Here is a 15,613-nt window from a genome sequence, read left to right as displayed (position 1 = left end):
AGGAAGTTCGAACATCTTGCCAGAAAGAAAATCTAAGAACTGCGCCATCGATGTTTATTTCTTGTCGTTGTTTAAATGTAAACGTGGCGAGTTTTCTTTATTACAGACAGGTAGCTCGTTGTTTTTGTGTTTTTTCTGAGACATACCATTCAAAATCTGACTTTAGATAAACCCGAAGAAATTTTGGAGTTGAAATTGGACACACTGCCAGCTTTCTCTCCCTGTACCGTACTACGATAAAGTACACTGTTTCAACTAGACAGAGCACATGTTTTATCCAAACTTTGAGCATGCAACAGAGGACTTTTTTCCATATTTACATAGCTTTGTCTAAATACAAAGACGGCTAACAGACCCGTGACGCAATTCGCATGAATTTCGACCCCCGGGTTCAAACCATTTACTGCTAAATGAAAAGAGTTTGATTTAAATTGGAGGTTCGTCGAATTGGCTCTTCCTATAATTCATATAAATTTTTGTTATCGAACACCATACTGACCACGTTCAACACAATATCTCCAAAGCGGTTTTTTTTGCTTACGTTTTGTTATTGTTTCTGTTTTGTGTGTGTGTGTTGGGAAAAAGACTCCTTTTTCAACTTATTTCATGCTTCTTCGCTGTTACAACTGTAAAAAGTTTGCGATGACATAAAGAATGTCTGAGTTTATTGGAAACAGATGATAAAATTTAGTTTCAGAAAGTTAAATAGATAGATTCTCAGACCTAGTATCTGAGCTGGACAATATACATATATAGAAATAAACAATGCGTACGAAACTCCACGATGTCCAATTTTAAACTTTATAACCATCTTTTTTCCTGCTCTATGTTTGCAGCAGATAAGCATTTTTTTAAACGTTTGGATAGATTAAATTTACTATTTATTAATGATTAAAACTACAACTTATTAGATCCAATTTTAATTGGCTAAAATCAGCCAGAAGTAATAATAGAAAGTTATTGCTCATCTTGGGTAACTTTCTGAATGCTTGAATGAACGCATTCTGAAATAATTCGTTTACAAACAGCCACACTTGAGGGACTTGTCATTCTTTATCACTTGTGTGGGGAGAGGGCGGGAGTGAGGGGCTTTGCCGGAGTCACGATAAAATTTACCTGATACCCCTCCATGCGGCTCTCTACATATTTTATGATCCCCACCCCTACGCTCTCATTTCCAGTTCATCGATATTCAATTCTCTATAGTCTTCTTCCGTCATGCTCTACTGGCAAAGACTGATTCCCCTCTGTCCCTCCCTGAGAAACCTTGTGATCCTCCAAAATTATTTACCTACCAGGCTGTATATAATGACAAGTCCCTCAGTTAATGTTACTTCTTCTTCTTCATTTTTAATTTATTATTATTATATCATTATTATTATTATTATTATTTGTGACCAATCACAACACGCTTACTATCTGATATCACTAAAGTGAAATGCAGATAAATCATGGTTAACATCTTTGACAAGACGACTAGAGCAATTGATAACTTTCTGAACCAGCATCGATTTAGTCTGTGCTGCAGTAGCGGAGGGAACATGCGGGTGTGCTTGTTATGTAGTAAACATAGTAACCGCCGCAGTTTGTCACTTTGACGGAATTTGACCAGTTGCAGCAGTCTGATCCCCAGTGGAAGCAAACTATCCTGGTGACCTGACCATCAGCCACCGTGGGATGAGTACCATTTAGCCAGCCGGAAGCGTGAGTGCTGCATCGGTGTTTTGGTGGACATGAAGTAGGCATTCTTGTACCTGCTGCTCCTTCAAAACGATACCGACCATGAATACCCCTATCACAAACCGTGTTTTGATTGCCATAGGTTATCTTTCTGTCTCCCCCGGTCAGACTTTGATAGTTTTGACACTCTAACATGGACAGAGTAGAAATGGTTGACGTAAGTCCAAAAATCAAAACAAACCAGGCAAAACCCTTGGTATTTGATTTAAATAAACTATATGACTTTTGCGCTATTTATTAGAGTAGTTAAGAGGTTAAAATCTCCTGGTGTAGTGATCTTAACGTTTTCGACTCCGGGGGAAAAAACAATATTCAGCCATCATGACCAAACAAACGAAGTCAGTCACAAATAGTTTAACGGCCGAATAATCACATCGAAGAGTTACAACATGAATTCAATTCAAGTAGTCATGGTTTTCCTTCTTTTGACTTTCTTCGTTTACTGTTAAAAGCCATAATTTCCTCTGGAATTAAGGCGGAAGATCTTCCGCACAGGCATCCGTCTCAAACACCCCTTTGCGGTAGTGTTTGTTGCATGATTACTTTTTTAATCATCAGCTATCCTCTTCCTGTTGTTCATGAGTAGCTGACACCTGGGTCAATAGTGCTCTTCGCGCGTGCTGGTTGGCTGGTGCGAGAGTGATTAGCTAGTTCTATTTACTTTTTCTAATATTCGCTATATTGTCTGACATTGAAGAAATGTAAAATGGTTTCCGTGTTTACATAGCCTGATGTAAACACGCGGGAGGTTGGGAGAACACGAGATAAGCGTAGGAAACCACGACGAAAGCGTCGTGGTTTCCTACGCTTATCTCGTGTTCTCCCAACCTCCCGCGTGTTTACATCAGGCTATGTAAACACGGAAACCATTTTACATTTCTTTTATAAAATAACTAATGAAAGAGGAACGAAAACCGTGTTTACATACGCTCATATAAAATGGTTTTATGGCCAATCAGAGCGCGCGTATTATTTGAATTATTTTATAATCAAACATTCTTCATTCACTGTCGGTTGACGTGGTGGATATTTACCTCGGCGCTTGACGGCTTGGTAAATATCCATCACTACTCCCCTTCACTTAAGTGGGTTGTTATTAATTATTTTCGATTTTCGATTTTCGATTTTCATGACGTCACATGAAATCCAAAGATATGACGTATTAAAAATCCTTGAGCGCGAAAAAGAAGCAAAATAAATGAGTTGTCAGTTGCTTGATTACTATCTGAGTAATAAGTTTGTTACCCCCCTGTTGTTTGTATCTACTTCAAGCCGGATGCCTGCGTGAAAGCATAGTTATCAGAACAGCAACTTTGGAAGACCTGACTCGACTTTGTACCTGATGGGAGAGGAATGCAAGATCTTCCATCCCCTATGTAGGGCTGGTTACATGAGCACTTGAACGATCCTACAGTGTTTGTACATGAAGCTGAACTGTGGCAATTGTGAACACCGCTGGCACATTCATCAATATCTGTTGATATAAATTAGCAGGTTGATACAAATAACCCATACAATGTAGGACAGGAATAATAAGTACCGCGCTAGATATGTTGTAGGCCACATACATGAGTCGATTTTATACTTTTTATCTCGTGAATTGCACGCATGCGCAAGAGCGAGTTGTAGATATGATATGGAGAATGGCACTCGCTCGCTCGCTCGCTTGATTGGTCGATTCCTGTAAACTTTTTTTGGATTTTAGGCTTTTGAGTGCATTTGATAGTTTTTGGCGAGTAATAAACAAACAAAATGGCGACCTTTGTTGCTAAGAATAGTGGTGGGGTGAAAAAGAAGCCAACGATAATCTTAAAAAAGTTTATTTTTTTCGTTTCAGTTTCAACAAGCGACGCCAGCGACTGGCAGGCGTGCGAGGATTCATACTGAAATAAGACAACACCCTTGGTTTTTCATAAAATTGCAATTCACTATCCTTGAACTTGGAAACAATCCGAAAATTCATTAAAAATATAACTTACTCCGAAGCGCTCGGAGTTTACAGGTGTTCAAAAGCTTTTTCTGTTATGGCGTGAGACTGGGGACAAAATCGATCATTTCATTTCGTATCGTGTGTTTTTTCTGTGTGAAGCAACAAAAGGTGCCGGCGACTGACGAAATTACAGGTTAACACGAAAATCAAATAAAAAACAATTTTGGCTACCGATTTTCAGTGAATTTTTAAAGAACAATTTTCTTTTAAGTTTTAAGACAATTTGAAGATTCAAAATAAATATTACGTACTAAAATGCGGAAGTTATATACCACAAGATTGATAAATAGGCCTGAAATGAAATTAATTCTATCTTGTTCTTGATTATACGCTGCCTAGCACGTGACCAAAATCTACCCAGGCGGAAATCCGAAACGACGGTGGCAGTCTGGGCTTAGTTACATCACTCAAAACTCGTTCCCGTTTGTCTCATTGATAAGGAGGGAATCATCAATGTTTTCATTAAGACAGTATTGCCTTGATTTTCCAACATTTACAATGATAGACAGTAACTTTCACTTTTCACCCACATTTACTTCCAATCTTTGCTTCTGAACCAGAAACAAAATTGATATATGTTTAAAACATACGACATCATCAACCCTTGTCAAATTTAATAGTACGATCATTTCAATTGTAATGCCTTCTTATCCCAACGTTGCTTTGTTTCTTTGCTACATTAGCGAACTCTGAACTATTGCGCGTACTCTAAATATGACAATCAACCACAAAATTCCCTAAACCAGATAACATTAAACATAATTCACATCACAAACGCTAACAGAAATATCACATTCGCTTGCAAATGAATATGCAAAGCGTTTAGAGCTACAATATACATTGATCATGAAGCACAATTTTAAGCAAATTATTGTTCAGATCCTCTTTAATCAAGTTATTCACCATTAAAAAAAAGGCCTAGAGTGTGAGTGTCAAACAGCTTTATCGGACAGGCTCTCCAAGAGTTTCTATGTTTATCATTCCAAATTTAAATTTAAATAAAGAATAAATTGTTGACGCAAAGTAATTTCAAATCTAATGAAGTAATAGTCGAAGAAAGCTCAGAGAAATAACACCTTGTAAAGACATTGCTTTATGAGAGCTGTGCGTTTTCTGCTAAAAATTTCTTCTCACCTTTGCAGGTATGTCCATCTCCAGAAAAACTGGCTCTGCAAGAGCAGCGATACGATCCCAGAGTGTTTTTGCAGTCAGCGTTCACATCACAAACACTAACGGAGGTATTACATTCGTCAGCATCTGTCAATGAATATCCAAATCGTTTAGAGTGACAATATACATTGATCACGAAGCACAATTTCAAGCAAATTGATGTTCAGATCCTCTTTTATCAAGTTAGTCACTTTTTAAAAAAAATCAAGGAGTGTGTGTTTCAAACAGCTTTATCGAGCAGGCTCTCCAAGAGTTTCTATGTTTATCATTCCAATAACATATTGAGTCGTTGCTTGGTGCTGGGAATTAAAGCGAGGCATAAACAACGAGTTCACCTTACTTAGTAGGATGCAAACGAGTCAAGATTTATCAAATCCTACTTTAAAAAAATAGATTCCTATGAATATGCAATTCTTGCTGTCATCTATTGTCGTAAGGTATGAAATATATAAACAAGATGAAAGTTAAGATTGAAAAAAAATCCGCCGCCATGTTTCGAAATGTACGGGCGCCTATTCATGGGTTATGCGACTTAAGTTGATTTTAGTTTCCTGCTGTTAGATTAAGAGCCAGTCATCTGCTCTGTAAGGGCTGACAAAAAATTCTTTGCTGCTTCATAACTGGTTTCCGAGGAAAAAATCTTATACGATTAAGAAAAATTCTAAATTTCCTTTGACATAGTAAGAATCTTTTCCAGGTGTTCCCTTCAACAAACGATCAGACTTACGACCAACAACAAAAAAGGATTGCACCTGACAGAAAAGCTGACCATTAGCTTTTATGCAAGGCACAATACTTTTTAGTGCATATCCATCCTGTTTAGCTGTCTTACTCTACCTTCGGTTTTCATGTCACAATGAGCCAACACAGCAGTGTCAGGTTTGATGAAATTCAGCCAGTACTTTCCGCTGACCACTTGTCCACCTTCACTGGCCTTGATTTCCTTGCACGAGTCTGCAGGCAGTTCGGGAATGGCACCGAGAATAGCTAGAGTAGAAAATAAGAACACGAGAAAGTGAAGAAAAAAAGGCCATATCTCCCTCTCTATAGCAGTTAGTTGAATCATTTTGCCTTAATGCTCACCTCTCTTCCTATATCGTCTGAAGTAATATCTCTCAGAGTTGGGTACAAAATCTTCAGGCCTGGCTTCCTTTGTGCGGTTACTCAATTCACACTTTTCTTGGGTGAACACATAGTTAAAGCTTTGGCATCTGACGTCACGATAACATTCCCGCAAACACACATCACCGAGTGCTGCTCCAGTGATTGTTTTAAAAATGTGTTTTTGAAGCATCTTACCAAAGATGGAGACTTCCCTTGTATCACAGTGGTACTGAGCAACAACTGAGTGAAACGATACCAACATGAAGAGGAAAACTGGTAAATGAAAGAACTCTTGGACTCCCATTGTAGTTATATAATCTCACCTGAAATGAAATCATAAAGTTTGAGAGCACAAATATGAGGATATCCACAGAAAAGCAGGAAATACGATAACTGCAGAGGCACTTATTGTTCGGCTGTTTTCCAAGCAGTATGACATATCGCAAACACGCATGACGAGCGATATGTCATGCATCCGACAAATAAGCTTGGTGTGAAAAAGCAAGCGTGAGATACGGCAAGAATCGATAAGACACGGGTACTATAAAAGTCCCATTGCACGTTTGTCTATGGGTTAATCAAAAGTTTTACTTATTTTCTTCCAATACGAAGTTTTCAAAGCTTTTTGAATGCAATTCCTCAAAGGCAGAAGTAGTTTGTACTAAGTGCAACGGTCGTCGTCCCGATACATGCAAAAAAAAAAAACCGACATCTAAATACTAAGTAACATACTCCTCTAAGACTCGTTCTCTAACTTATTAGCCACTCTTTCTCCTGATCCAAGCATTCACGCTATACTTTTAAAATAGCACACAGTTCACCGCCCCTGACAACGCGTATTAAAAATTTCCCAAAATGATATCTTTGGTTTAGCTCTATCCTATCATGATGATAATAGAACCATAAGGTACTTCTACTATGCTATGCTACTTACTGAGTGAGTATCGCAGTCTTCCTTCACTTTTCAAAATCGACAAAGAGATCTTTGGAAACAAATTGACTTTAAATTAAACTTGACTTGTATTGAAAGAGGAACTTTACAGACCTCAACATGCTTAAATGGTGAAACTATGAAACACAATGCTCTTTTTGAAACTTCTTTTAATACCACCTGCAGACTTTCTTTGAGAACATTTTGCCTGAGATCCTCGCAGAATTTCCGTTTTCTTGGAAATTCAAAATACGATATCATTGTCATAATGTAAGTCTTCGTTTTATCTAAAATAAAAACATATTTTCAGAATTCTTTGGCTTTTCAAAACTCATTTCTTACTATCGTTCGTTTGACGCAGCTATAACATTGTTCTTGTTAGGAATAGGGCAGAACTGTGAATGTGTTTTTCGCTAGGTCATGACATTGAGGCTGAACGCATTTTGGTCCTTACGTCATGAACGAAAGCTAAATAATTTCCCGTCCAATCCGATCTAAAAAGCCTTCTATAGTATGATTGTTGCTCTTTCTCTTGACTCCTCATACTTGTTTATGCGCTGTTGACCTCTATGTTCATTTTTATATCAGAATGTGAGACCTCAGATAATTTTTCTGTCTCTAAATTTGGGTCTGTTTTTTTTCACTTTGACAAGAGGCAATTCTTTGCAATCACTTTTCTTGAGAGTTCTGTCTTTATCTTTTAGATTTTTTTCTTGCTCTTCAGTGCAGTCACTGCTGAGACCTAAAGACCATGGCTGATCTTAGAAAGGAGCGAATTTAAGAGATAACTGAAGTTTTTATCATTATAGTCCAACATTATCAAACCAGCGGGTACCGGTGAAGCTTATTAGCATAATAATTAGTCGAAATAATTAGACTTGAAATTTTGAGAGCTCAGTGATACAAATATGTGGCCGTTTACAGAAAAACAGGGAATACGATAACTGCAGAGCCACTTAATGTTTGGCTTTGTTCCAAGCAGTATGACATATCGCGCACACGTATGAAGAGCGATGTGACACGCAAACGAGAAATTTAAAGCTTGATGTGAAAAGGCGTGCATGAGATATGACACCGGTGAATAAGACACGGAAAGCTCCATTAATGCATTTCCTCAATGGTAGAAAGAGTTTTTACTTAGTACAAAGAACGGTCGTCTTCCCAACGCATGCAAACTGGAAACAGACATTTAGATAATAAAGTAACTGAATTCTTTAAGACTCATTCCCTAACGTATTAGAAGCTCTTTTTCCTGATCCAAACATTCACGCTATACTTTAAAATAGCACACAGTTCGCCGCCCCTGACAACGCTTATGAAAATTTCCCAAAATAGTTTTGCTCTATCCTATTATAATGATAACAAACCATAAGGTAGTTCTACTATGCTGAATCTGCCTAAGTGAGTATCGCAGTCTTTCTTTCCCTCAAAGGATCGAAAAACTGATCGTTGGGAGAGAAATAACTTTGAAATTAAGCCTGCGTTGAAACTGGAACTTTATACAGGCCAGAACGTGTGCAAGTGGTGTCACTTGGTAACAGGATGCTTTATCTCAAAAGTTCTAATGCCACCAGCAGACTTTCTTAGACCTATTTTGGCCGAAAGTCTAAATGTGATATCGTCGTTATAATGTAAATAAACGGCAGCGAAACTCTTAGCTCTATATTCTGAGAAAATATCTCGGAAAAAGTCGGACTTTCAAAACTCGTTTCTTTTCATCTTTCACTATAATACAGCTATGAAAGTTTTCTTTTTAACCGTAAAGGAGGGTAAATTTTGGTACCCAGGTCACTATTTAGAGACCGTGAGTAGGTAGATCCTTGTCGCATAATCGACAGAAAAATGAGAATTCAGTTCGGCTCGAACTCATTCAGCCAAAAAGTCCTCTAAGCATTTTACTAAATGAATGCAATTCTTTATCTTTGTTCCTTATTATTGCATTTTGCACAAACCGATGAAGATCATTGTCAGATGTATTGGTAATTACTTGGGTGATTAGGGTTGGTAATTTTTATGAACTAGTCTATCAAAATGTAAGACAGATAGCGCAATCTGAAAACTTGGATTCGATTTTCACTTTGACAAAACGCACGCGCGATTTTTTTGCAGTCACATTTTTGAGAGTTTTGTCGTAAATCTTTTGGTTTTTTTTTTCTTACTCTTAAGTGCAAACACTGATGGAACCTAAAAATCATGGCTCGTGACAAAACGTGGCGTGCTGAAGAGTAAAGTCAAGTGTGAGCTAGTGTATAGTCCAAAATTATCAAACTAGCGGGTGCAACACTTCTCTCAAAAGTGTATGAATAATTTAACAAAAGGAGGTTCTGACATCAGCGAGTCATGTTTTGAAAGAGAAATCGCGTATGAGAGCTTCACTTTTTCATGATAGAGCCGTGAGTTAAAGTCTGTAGTTCATTAATACATTGCTAAACTGGCTTCTTTAGAATATCCCTTGAAATAATTTGATTTGGCCTCCTGAAGAAAGCCTCCGTGGTCAGCCACATAACAAAGGACAAACTAATTTAAAACCATCCAAGATGAAGCCATAGGCTCAACTTCTCATAGTCTTCTTGTGATACATATTAAATAAAATTAATATTTTAGAAAGAACTTTTGTACTTACCCAAGACCGTTCCCCGTAACTGGCAACTTCAGGTCATCATCGTTTTTTCCGTTGTGTGAGTCAAGTTTCTGTCAGCTGAATTAAACGCAAACTTCTGGCTAATTTTTTTAGTTGATTACACTAAATTATACTGTCATGCAAATTATTGACGTCTGGTCTCTCCGCCAAAATTAAGTCGCAGTATGAATTTTTAGTAAAGTAAAACAGACATAGCAGGTATTTTCTTCAATGCGTATTAAATAACTACTGTTTGATCAACACCAGAGAATCCTCTATGTGAGACTTAGTGGAAGTGGAAAAAAATAATTAATTTGCATATAATTAAAATCTTTTTTTCCACGATGGGGTAGCTTTGGATCGCGACGTCTCGATCGATAGCATCTGACCGCATGGTTTTTCCGCACGGTCAAAGAGCACAACTGCAGGCGTATCCATTCGACCTTATCACCTGAAGAAGGATTGTAGCATACGCATTCGATTCACATCGTATACAACTGTGTTCATCACGATTAATATCTGCAACTTATATACAACCATAATAATTTGTTTCGTTTAATTAAACGCGCGCATAATAGTTCACAACAATTTTCCGATTAGCTGTTTCCTCCTACAGGGATGGTTCAATAGCTGATAGATAATAACAATGTTTTTGTTATCAACCACCCGCTTCAGACTACCCCGTGGGTTTTTCGCGATGTGTTAAGGAAATATTCTAGACTAAAGGATAGCATATAAATTGTGATAAGTATCGAGGAAGTTCAAATATCTTGTCAGAAAGAAAATCTAAAAACTACGCCATCGATCTTTATTTCCTGTCGTTTTTTAAATGTAAACGTAGCGGTTTTCCCTATTGCAGTCTGGTACTTGGGTTTTTTTTTGTGTTTTTCTGAGACCAACGATTCCAAATTTGAATTTTGGATGAACCCGAAGAAATTTTGGAGCGGAAATGAGACACACTGCTGAGGTTTCTCTCCGTTTATCCGTACTATTATAAAGTACATAGTTTCAACTAGTCAGAGCACATGTTTCATCTAAACTTTGAGCAAAAAAAGACTTTTTCCGTATTTACCTAGCCTTATCTAAATACAAAGTCGGCTGGCGAACCCAGGACAAATCTCCCATCCCTCCCCCCCTAATCAAATTATGGCTGAAAAGTCTAGGAAATAAAATTTTCTAACAGTGTTTACGTACTCCCACCCAAACAAACCAATCAACCTGATTAATGGGGGAAAAATGATAAAAAAGCGTTTTTAACGACCGATAACGGCCAAGCCGAGTATGTGGTTTATTACGTCCGCTGCCCGCTGGTCGTAATTCAGTATCACCTGAATATACTTAGCCTCCGCGTCCGAGCGATAGCCTATCGCCAATCGCTCTGACGAAGGGCTGACGCTCGAAACGTTAGCTTTGCTACTCTTTTGAGGTGGCCAATTTACGTTACTAAATTATAAACTAGCGCGGAGCAGTTTCAATAATTGAAAATAGATTTTCACCCACGAAGAGAATGAAATATGGCGTCATATTTTTTTGAAGTTCTCCCCCACCCCCTCCCCCCCCCCCCCGAGTGGGGAAAAGTTTTTGTGTGGTGGAAAATGAGTTACATTTGTTTAGTGTAAAGTATTATTTTATCGTCAAAGGCTTCGCTTCAACCGTCGTCAAGGCTTTGGGTATGTCTTCAACGGCCCTTTGAAACGGTCTCCATAACAGGCGCTCCGTGAAATTCCCTGCAGCTTTCATGAAGTCTTCAGTGAACGGGAGGTTACTTTCCCACTGGCGGGCGCCTTCCGTCCATTCGAGACATTGTTAAGCAAGCATCGTCGGTCTTGTTTGTTTGGTCGTAGTTGGTTGATCTCACAGCGTCATAAGCTGTCGGCGGAACCACTGGAATAGGAAATCGATCCTGTGAACTTCTTTTTTCAAGCATGTCGAGTCAGATTCGACTGAAGAAGGTGAGAATTGAAACTGAACGTTCTAATGGACTCCTTATTCTCGTATATACCTCTGTACTTTGTATTTAAAAGCGGATATTTCTTAAAACAGTAAGATGATACCAGATACAGCACGAGATAAAGCACGAGATCCAGCAACCGTTTTTTCTTTTAGATTTAATTCTCCTTCTCTTCTGGAAAAGTTTAACGATTTGCTAGCTTAATGCATGTAAATGTACTTCTTACAGAAAAGAGAAGCTGTTCGTAGGCTTTCACAGGGTTCTGGAGCTCCTGGTTACCCTCGCGATCATCGTTCTGCCTTGTCATTACAAGCTCCTGGGCAGCCACTTCAGAGGAGAAAATTTCCAGGTACAGAGATATTTTACTTCATACATACGCACAAGTGTATGTAAGGTACATATTCTGTTTAATAACAACACAAAGCTGCATACAAAGAGTGCATATTTCCAGGTACAGAGATACTTTACTTCATACATACGCACAAGTGTATGTAGGGTACATATTCTGTTTAATAACATAACACAAAGCTGCATACAAAGAGTGCATATGCGGTATGTACCACTGATTGTAATAATGAACCTCCTAGTGATTATTTAGTGACAAAGATAGTATTGCCTAATTAACTCAAATTGAATTGCTGCTGATGTGTCCTTCTGACTCATACTAATGCATACAAAGCTGCATACAAAGAGTACATATACCGTATGTACCACTAATTGTAATAATGAACCTCCTAGTGATTATCTAGTGACAAAGATATTATTGCCTAATTAACTCAAATTAAATTGCTGCTGATGTGACCTTCTGACTCATACTACTGCATACAAAGTAGCATACAAAGAGTACATATACCGTATATACCACTAATTGAAATAATGAACCTCCTAGTGATTATCTAGTGACAAAGATAGTATTGCCTAATTAACTCAAATTAAATTGCTGCTGATGTGTCCTTCTGACTCATACTAATGCATACAAAGCTGCATACAAAGAGTACATATACCGTATGTACCACTAATTGTAATAATGAACCTCCTAGTGATTATCTAGTGACAAAGATATTATTGCCTAATTAACTCAAATTAAATTGCTGCTGATGTTTCCTTCTGACTCATACTAATGCATACAAAGCTGCATACAAAGAGTACATATACCGTATGTACCACTAATTGTAATAATGAACCTCCTAGTGATTATCTAGTGACAAAGATAGTATTGCCTAATTAACTCAAATTAAATTGCTGCTGATGTGACCTTCTGACTCATACTACTGCATACAAAGCTGCATACAAAGAGTACATATACCGTATATACCACTAATTGAAATAATGAACCTCCTAGTGATTATCTAGTGACAAAGATAGTATTGCCTAATTAACTCAAATTAAATTGCTGCTGATGTGACCTTCTGACTCGTACTACTGCATACAAAGCTGCATGCAAAGAGTACATATACCGTATGTACCACTAATTGAAATAATGAACCTCGTAGTGATTATCTAGTGACAAAGATATTATTGCCTAATTAACTCAAATGAAGTTGCTGTTGATGTGTCCTTCTGACTCGTACTACTGTATCTGTCTTTGTAAAATCTTTACTACTTGTTAATCATGCAAGATAAACACACACAAGTCTCTTTTGATTTTGTATTAAGAGTTACCAAAGCCAGTGGCTTGGGATAGCTCAAGCTAAAGATAAGATGGGTGGGTAGTTTATAGTAAAATCTTATAAAACTCCATGTATTACAACAATCGTTTAGAGCAAAGCAAAATATTTAAACAGAACAAGATGATGGATCATGAAAAAGTCAACCTAGAGTATGGTGACATCCAAAACAAATTTATTTTTATCAAAAGAATTATTTTTTGAAGTAGAGATATCTCATTAGAAGGAGTGGCAGCATGCGTTATAGTTTTGTTACACTGTATCAAAATGTGTCACTGGCTGTAACATTAATGTATCTCAGTTTTATGCACTTTGTCTAGGGTTAAACATTTTTGAAAGCATTCCTGTCCTAGAGTAGCTAGAGTCTGTTTCTCAGATCTTACAGCTGGACATCTTGTTTGAATTCTTTGAATACTATCCATGTGCTGTGGTTTTTAACAAGTTACTTTCTTTTGATGAACCAATAATTCTTGTTCAGATTTTAACCCAACCTGGATGCAATTTAGGGTTGAATTTGGGAATTTTTAATGAAAGTTGGGAAGAGGGTGCAAACTTTGATGTTAAAACACAGAATAAATTTTTTTTACATCAGAGGCTAATCAAGCTAAGAAATACATGTATTTTGAGATAAGTAAATTTTGAACACTTCAAACTGAGTAATGCACGGTACTGTCATTTGAAGAATTTTGGTCCCAGACAAGTTATAAAAATACATATACCTTCTGGGTGGAGAGAATCCTCCTTTCAGGCAATTACAAGCCCTTTGTAGAATGAGGCACGGCTACATGAATATTCAAATAAAAAAATTCACTGTATATCTAATTGCTTTCTTTAGGTCAGCACGAGACAAAGAGACAGCATCCAAGTGTGCCAGGTCAAAGACCAGCTAAGAGAAGCTATGTTAGTCCACTTGACCACAATCCTGCCACAAGTGATAATGCTGAAGCAAAGCAGATCAAACATACTGAGACAGTAAATTTTGGTTTTGTTGCTACAGCTGCTTCAATGATTACTCCCTCATCTCAATCTATATCTCAGTCTACAATTGCTAAGCCTGATACTTCTTCAGCAGTTTTAGCCAAACCAGTTTTCAGCTCAGGATTTCCAGCATCGGTATCAAATTTTCAACAAAATGCAGGTAAATGATTTATTTAACCCTTGAACTCCCACATGTGATCAAGACAGAATTTCTTCTAACAATATCAATACAATATTAAGCAGGCAGGTGATGAGAATAGAGAAGAATATCAATCATGGGATTATTAGTTGATCCAATACCAAGTTCTCTGAACTAACATCATAAGAATTGTATGGCAGATAGTAAGGAGAATTACTAAATAGATCTTGGGAGTGAAAGGGTTAATCCTATTCCAGTCCCTTTTACTCTACATAAGATAATTATAATTCAGGGTTTGAAAGAGAGGAACCCTTTTCCCTCAGTTCTTTTCCTCTTTTTTATTTGTGAGGATGAAATCCAAGCCCCAGCCTATTTAAATCTTAACCTTTAACCCTTTAACCCCTTTGAGTGACCAGCATCTAAATTCTCCTTAGCAAAAAATTGTCAACCCTTGTCAATACTAAAATGTAAAGAGAAGAGTATAGAGAAAATGGACACTGGTGTCAGGGTGTAAAGGGTTAACTTGTAATAGTGATCAGCATTTCATTTCTCCCCACAATATCACCCCAGAATCAGACATTGAGGTCCTAAGCATCAAGGAAATGATCACCAACTTAGGAAGCTCTTGATTGTTAAACACAATCTCCAGGTCAACACCTTATGAAATGTATAGAGAACAGTATGGAGAATATGCATACTGATGTTAGGGTGTCAAGAGTTAGCAAGTGATTCATTATATTGCACTTGGACTGAATCCTTTTAATTCTAAGTTTGATACCTTTCAAAACAAAAATACATGGGTTATGATCGTTTCAGTGGATACGGTCTGCATGGAAAAGTACTGACCAAGTAAGAACCAAATCAGTGCTGGTGTTTACCTCAAGACTTCCTTGCCATAATAGTAATGCGAATTAAAGTTATGCATCGGTGCCACTGACTTGTAGGGTAGCTTTTGTATTACATTATGTCATATTTCCAACAATCTGGTGATGAAAAGACTGCCTTACACCTTATGAGATAGTTGGCATAAAAGTGTTATGAATTGTTCCTGATAAGGATTGATTTATTTTCTTTCATTTATGAGTAAGACACAGCAGGATAAAACTATGGTGCAGTGTACCTTTGTGCAGGAAGCCTTCCCTCATTAATCCTTTGGCCCCTAAGAGTGACTAGCATCTAACTTCTTCCTACTATAATGATCACTCACTGTCTGCCATATAGTTCTTGTGATGTTAGTTTGGAGAATTTGGTAATGGATCGACTAATCATCCCCGAATTAAGATTTTTTCTTTATTCTCATCACTTGTCTGCTTGATATTGTAT

General features: G+C 37.5%; 2 protein-coding genes across 3 annotated transcripts in view; one reads left to right on the top strand and one right to left on the bottom strand.

Moving 5' to 3' along the window:
• Positions 1 to 648: 648 nt before the first annotated feature.
• On the bottom strand, positions 649 to 6,321 carry LOC149052467 (uromodulin-like). 2 transcript variants are annotated; one of them, XM_089204405.1, is made up of 5 exons: positions 5,984 to 6,321; positions 5,738 to 5,887; positions 4,865 to 4,987; positions 3,080 to 3,214; positions 649 to 1,868 (listed from the first exon to the last, which is right to left on the bottom strand). In XM_089204405.1, the coding sequence occupies exons 1-5, from the start codon at positions 6,306 to 6,308 to the stop codon at positions 1,513 to 1,515; spliced, it is 1,089 nt and encodes a 362-aa protein (XP_089060531.1). In that variant the 5' UTR covers positions 6,309 to 6,321; the 3' UTR covers positions 649 to 1,512. The 2 variants fall into 2 exon arrangements, with proteins under 2 accessions (XP_089060531.1, XP_089060524.1); XM_089204398.1 differs by lacking the exon at positions 4,865 to 4,987.
• Positions 6,322 to 11,120: 4,799 nt separating this feature from the next.
• LOC149052466 (germinal-center associated nuclear protein-like) overlaps positions 11,121 to 15,613 on the top strand; it is a 35,093-nt gene continuing 30,600 nt past the window's right edge. The window contains exons 1-3 of the mRNA XM_089205195.1: positions 11,121 to 11,507; positions 11,735 to 11,855; positions 14,009 to 14,311. Of these exons, the coding sequence (XP_089061321.1) occupies positions 11,481 to 11,507; positions 11,735 to 11,855; positions 14,009 to 14,311 (451 nt within the window). The 5' untranslated portion in view covers positions 11,121 to 11,480. The remainder of the gene's footprint in view (positions 11,508 to 11,734; positions 11,856 to 14,008; positions 14,312 to 15,613) is intronic.

This window comes from Pocillopora damicornis, chromosome 1, assembly GCF_964200805.1.
Source record: "Pocillopora damicornis chromosome 1, jaPocDami1.2, whole genome shotgun sequence".
In the NCBI taxonomy this organism is placed as follows: Eukaryota; Metazoa; Cnidaria; class Anthozoa; order Scleractinia; family Pocilloporidae; genus Pocillopora; species Pocillopora damicornis.
Note: the sequence above shows the minus strand (reverse complement) of the source record. Positions and strands in the feature narration are given on the sequence as shown.